Source organism: Pollachius pollachius (genome assembly GCF_949987615.1).
Source record: "Pollachius pollachius genome assembly, chromosome: 1".
NCBI classification, from domain to species: Eukaryota; Metazoa; Chordata; class Actinopteri; order Gadiformes; family Gadidae; genus Pollachius; species Pollachius pollachius.
Genome location: NC_136934.1, coordinates 45,211,656 through 45,216,539, shown reverse-complemented (window position 1 = coordinate 45,216,539; position 4,884 = coordinate 45,211,656). Strand labels below are relative to the sequence as shown.

At 43.0% G+C, this 4,884-nt stretch overlaps 1 protein-coding gene across 1 annotated transcript; it reads left to right on the top strand.

The window, feature by feature from the left end:
• The first annotated feature begins 771 nt into the window (after positions 1–771).
• LOC307074748 (tripartite motif-containing protein 16-like) lies at positions 772–4,410 on the top strand. Its single transcript, XM_079735036.1, has 3 exons — positions 772–873; positions 976–2,211; positions 2,733–4,410. The coding sequence occupies exons 2-3, from the start codon at positions 978–980 to the stop codon at positions 3,278–3,280; spliced, it is 1,782 nt and encodes a 593-aa protein (XP_079591162.1). The 5' UTR covers positions 772–873; positions 976–977; the 3' UTR covers positions 3,281–4,410.
• Positions 4,411–4,884: the final 474 nt, after the last annotated feature.

Here is a 4,884-nt window from a genome sequence, read left to right as displayed (position 1 = left end):
CATCTGAGGGATGGAGATGCGTTCAACCACGGACAGCGTCGGTCGGCGACTTTTCACTTTACTAAAGATATTGTCGACTTGTGAACTGTTTAAATGAATAAGGAAGCTATGTGATGCAAAAAAATAAAAAAGTAAGAATTCAATAACAAATGCATCGCACATTCGGCTATCACATAACATATTAGTCACACAGGTGGGATTCGAACTTACGTCCAGAGTAGGACCCGCTGCAGCTAAATGCTTGGCCGGCCTTCGGGTGACAGCGGTGGTGCCAAGATCGCAGAATCAAGCACAACACGCAAAAAATCGGAACAGTCTGAATAATAAGACGGCAGGGTACAGCGTGACCAGTGTCCATGCGCCCCACGTGCTCCTTCAACTCCGGCCCTTTAACACGTGGGGCGTGGAGACTGTCCCGTCCACAACGGAGGGGGGATTCGGAAAGATGAGACGCCTTTTAATATATTGAATTTTTTTTATTAAATGATTTGTATTACTATTCTTTGAAAATTGCTAAAGAATGTCCAACATTTTTCAAAAGCCAAATCATCAGAGCTGCCTCATCTACACACGCACACACGCACACACGCACACACACACACACACACACGCCCACACAAACATAAAAACACAAGGTAGTGAGTGTGTTTTTCTTTTTTTTGTGTGTGCTGATGGGGAAGTTTAAACGTCAGTGAACTGTGCGTCAGTGGGAGGTGTTAGGGGGGGAGAGGAGATGACGTCATGTTGAAGAAACGAAACCTAATGTCCATAGAAACCTAAGCCAGCCAACGTGGAAGCAGTTCTCTCTTTCAGGAGGAAAATAAGACGCATTTCGGAACAGACTGTCTGACAGCCAGGAACAACAACAACAAGGTGAGTAAAACGGCACAACTTTCAGATAAGTTAAAACCTCTCTTCCCTTTATGGAATCAAATTGAAATTGCTCACTTCGTAAACCTTGTCGTCTGTGTTTAGGAATGGCCTCTGCTAACACTTGCTGGTCTGACGAGAACTTTTCATGTTCCATCTGTCTGGATGTCTTCAGCAGCCCAGTTTCCACCCCATGTGGACACAACTTCTGCAGAATCTGTATTACGAAATTCTGGGATGAACAACTCTGGTACAAATGTCCTGTTTGCAACGAGCTTTTCCACACTAGACCTGATCTACGGGTCAATACCCTCTTATCAGAGCTGGCAGCTCAGTTTAGAACGACCGAACCAGTAGAAGAGCAGCCTTGTGTTGAACCAGCAGGAGTTGCCTGTGACGTCTGTACTGGGACCCAGCTAAAGGCTGTGAAGTCCTGCATTGTGTGTCTCATCTCTTACTGCCAAACCCACCTGGAGCCACATCAGAGAGTCGCAGGCCTGAAGAAACATCGGCTGATCGAGCCTATGGACTGTCTGGAAGACAGGATTTGTACGAAACACAATCAACTTCTGGAGCTCTTCTGCCAGACTGAACAGGTGTCTGTGTGTCAGTTCTGCACAGAGGCAGACCACAGGTCCCATACTGTTGTACCTCTAAAGGAGGAATATGAAGTGAAGACGGCCCAGCTGGGGAAGATGGAGGCTGAAGTTCCGCAGATGATCTGGGGGAGAAAACTAAAGATAAAGGAGATCAAAGACACTGGAGAAATGAGCAAGGTCGATGCAGACAGAGAGATAGCTGATGCCGGGCAGGTATTCAATGCTCTGATATGCTGTGTTGAAAAGTGCCGGGATGATTTCAACCAAACGGTAAAAGAGAAACTGAAATCCACAGAAAAAGAATCTGAAGAATTCATCAAAGAGCTGGAGCAGGACATAGAAGATCTGAACAAAAGAAGCTCAGAGCTGAAGCCACTCTCACACACTAAAGACCACCTCCACTTCCTCCAGGCCTTCAAATCCCTGAAGGATCCTCCAACCACCAGGGACTGGACGACGGTGGAGGTACGTCCTCCGTCATACGTAGGGACCTTGGGGAGATCCCTGGATCAGCTGGAGGAGACACTGAACATGGAGATGAAGAAGCTGCGAGGTGATGAACTGAAGAGGGTCCAGCAGTATGAAGTAGATGTGAGTCTGGATCCTGATACAGCTCATCCCACGCTCATCCGGTCTCAGGATGGGAAACAAGTAAATGATGGAGATGTGGTGAAGAAACTCCCAGACATCCCTAAAAGTGATATCCATGTTCTGTCTGACCTGAAAACAGGTGTTAAGAAGTGTAAGTGTAAAATCGAATATTTATTATTGTTGATGAATATAAACAATGATTATAAGTAGTATTTTATTGTAACACACAGTTGAATAATAATCATGGTATTATCATAATTAATTATAGTTAGTATTAAGGATTGTTACATATATTATGCGCGTAATCTATTTTAACTATTTTGTTTTAATCATTATTGTTATAATGCCTTTTATGTTATGCTATAACGTTTGCAAATAATGTTTGGTAATAATTATTACGATTGTGTCTGTATTCATATATTATGATTATAAAAGTTTATATTATTTATTACTCTCATTATTATATCAGACGTAATCATTTAACTAAGCAGGTTATTTATTTTTTACATAAAAAAATATATACAATTCTAATGGATATAAAAAAATTATAACTGTTAGTGGAATGCTGTTGATAACAATACTAATATACATTGTTTCAAAATTATGTAAATGACTACCTCATCAGGGCATTCCTGTCTGGTTAAACGGCCTAATGTCTTTTTTTCCCTTTAGATTTCTGTGAACTCACACTGGACCCGAACACAGCCCACAAACATCTCTCTCTGTCTGAGGACCTCAGAGAGGTGACACAGGAAGGATGCAATCAGGGGTATCCTGGTCACCCAGAAAGATTTAACTACTATAGACAGGTGTTGTGTGGAAAGGGTCTGACTGGCCGCTGTTACTGGGAGGTAGAGTGGGAAGGAAGGGTGGATATAGGAGTGACATACAGAGGAATCCAAAGGAAAGGAAGAGGGGATGACGGTGAGCTTGGACGGTATACACATTCTTGGTGTCTTGCATGTGATGGTGTAGATGACTACTCTACCTGGTACAACTATAGTGAAGAAGAATGGTGTCCCCTTCCGTTTAACAGAGTAGGAGTGTATCTGCACCAATCTGCTGGAGTTCTGTCCTTCTACAGTGTGTCCCCAGATGTCGGAGGGTCCTCAGGAAAACGGACACACATCCACACCTTCCATTCCATATTCACTCAGAAGCTCTACCCTGGGTTTATGTTACATGAGACTGATTCCAGAGTGTCTCTGTGTCAGTTGTAGTCTCCCTCTCTCCCGCCCTCATTTATTACATGGCAGGATGGTGATCTCTACAGAGTGGTGAGGTGTTGTGTGGTGATAATCTGTCATGATCCGCCCCTGGTTTTCCCATTCACCTGCCTGCCACCCTGATCACTCCCAATTAACCCAACCACCTTCACCTGTGTTTCCCCTATATCAGTCCTTTCCTCCCAAACATTCCCTGCCAGATTGTCTCTTGTGTTTCACAGTGCTTTCCCGCGTTTCGAATCCTGATCTACCACCTATCCTGCCTGCTCTCTGATCCTCGCCTGTCTGACTATCCTCCCTGCTCCTGATCCTCGCCTGTCTGACTATCCTGCCTGCTCCTGATCCCCGCCTGTCTGACTATTCTGCCGGTTCCTGATCCCCGCCTGTCTGACTATCCTGCCTGCTCCTGACCCCCGCCTGTCTGACTATTCTGCCGGTTCCTGATCCCCGCCTGTCCGACTACCCTGCCTGCTCCTGATCCCCGCCTGTCTGACTATCCTGCCTGCCGATCCTGAATCCGAATAAACGATTGACACTGTTCCACGCTCTTCGCCCATCTGTGCACTTGGGTTCAGCCAAACGCTCACGTTACATAATCTACAGTCATGTAAAGTTGTTTTTTTTTACTGCGGGTCTAGGGAGGATTATTTTGAACATAATCTTGGGTTTTTATTTCTATTCATAAAGAAATTGCCTATCCAACCCTTCACACTGCCCTTGTACCTTTCGCTGTTTCTTTGCTGGTTTGTGCTCCATACTCCTTCTCCCCCTCCTCCTCATCCCCACCATGCCTGGAGTCACTCTTTGTCTCAGCATCACCTCCACTACAGTCACTGGACGTGACTATTAACAATAATAATAATAAAAGATAGACTATAATTCTTAAAAAAATTAAATAAAACTTTAATACTTTCCATACTGTATTTAAACAGTAACTGCACACATAAACTGATTTTTTTTTCGATATAATCTGAATTTAATTATGTTGTAAAGGATACATAAATGCTGGTCTTAATATTGACATTTCTGTATGTACTGTTTACTGTTTAATTACTGTGTTCATTTTTTAGTATGTGTTTGTCTGATTCTTGTCTATTTGTTTCTTTTGTGTAACACCAAGGACCATGCTGGAAATAAATTGTAACTTTTGCATTTTGCATGTCTTTGGATTACTGTTTTAGTGTCTTGATCCAGAAGTAAAGCAAATCAATTCAATCATTAGGTCGGTTAATTTTGCGCATTTGGCTGCGCCTTGATCTAACTTTTTTTTTTCAACCTTAACTTCTGAGCGCCACCTTTTTTCCTTTTTCACATTTTCGTATTTCTGTGTAACTTCAGAGGGAGATAAACGCTAAACGTATATATATATACGTTTAGCGTATATAGTATATAGCATTTTTTTATTTATTTCCGGCTGACTTGACCTGAAATCGTCCGCCCGTTCGGGAAATCTCCCGAACCTACCGATGGCCAGTCCGTCCCTGATCTTGTCAATCATCTCTGTCCATCATCTCTGTATCAATTTGATTACTTTCTCATTTGCCAGCTATTCTCTTTTTCCAGTCGTATGTTTCTGACCAAATTGATTTTAAGGGTTA

What these genes read in the sequence shown, in the direction of transcription:
- LOC307074748 (XM_079735036.1), top strand. Translation starts at nt 978, where the DNA reads ATGGCCTCTGCTAACACTTGCTGGTCTGACGAGAACTTTTCATGTTCC. An exon ending in GAAAACAGGTGTTAAGAAGT is followed by an intron (nt 2,212 to 2,732) that starts GTAAGTGTAAAA and finishes TTTTCCCTTTAG; the next exon opens with ATTTCTGTGAACTCACACTG.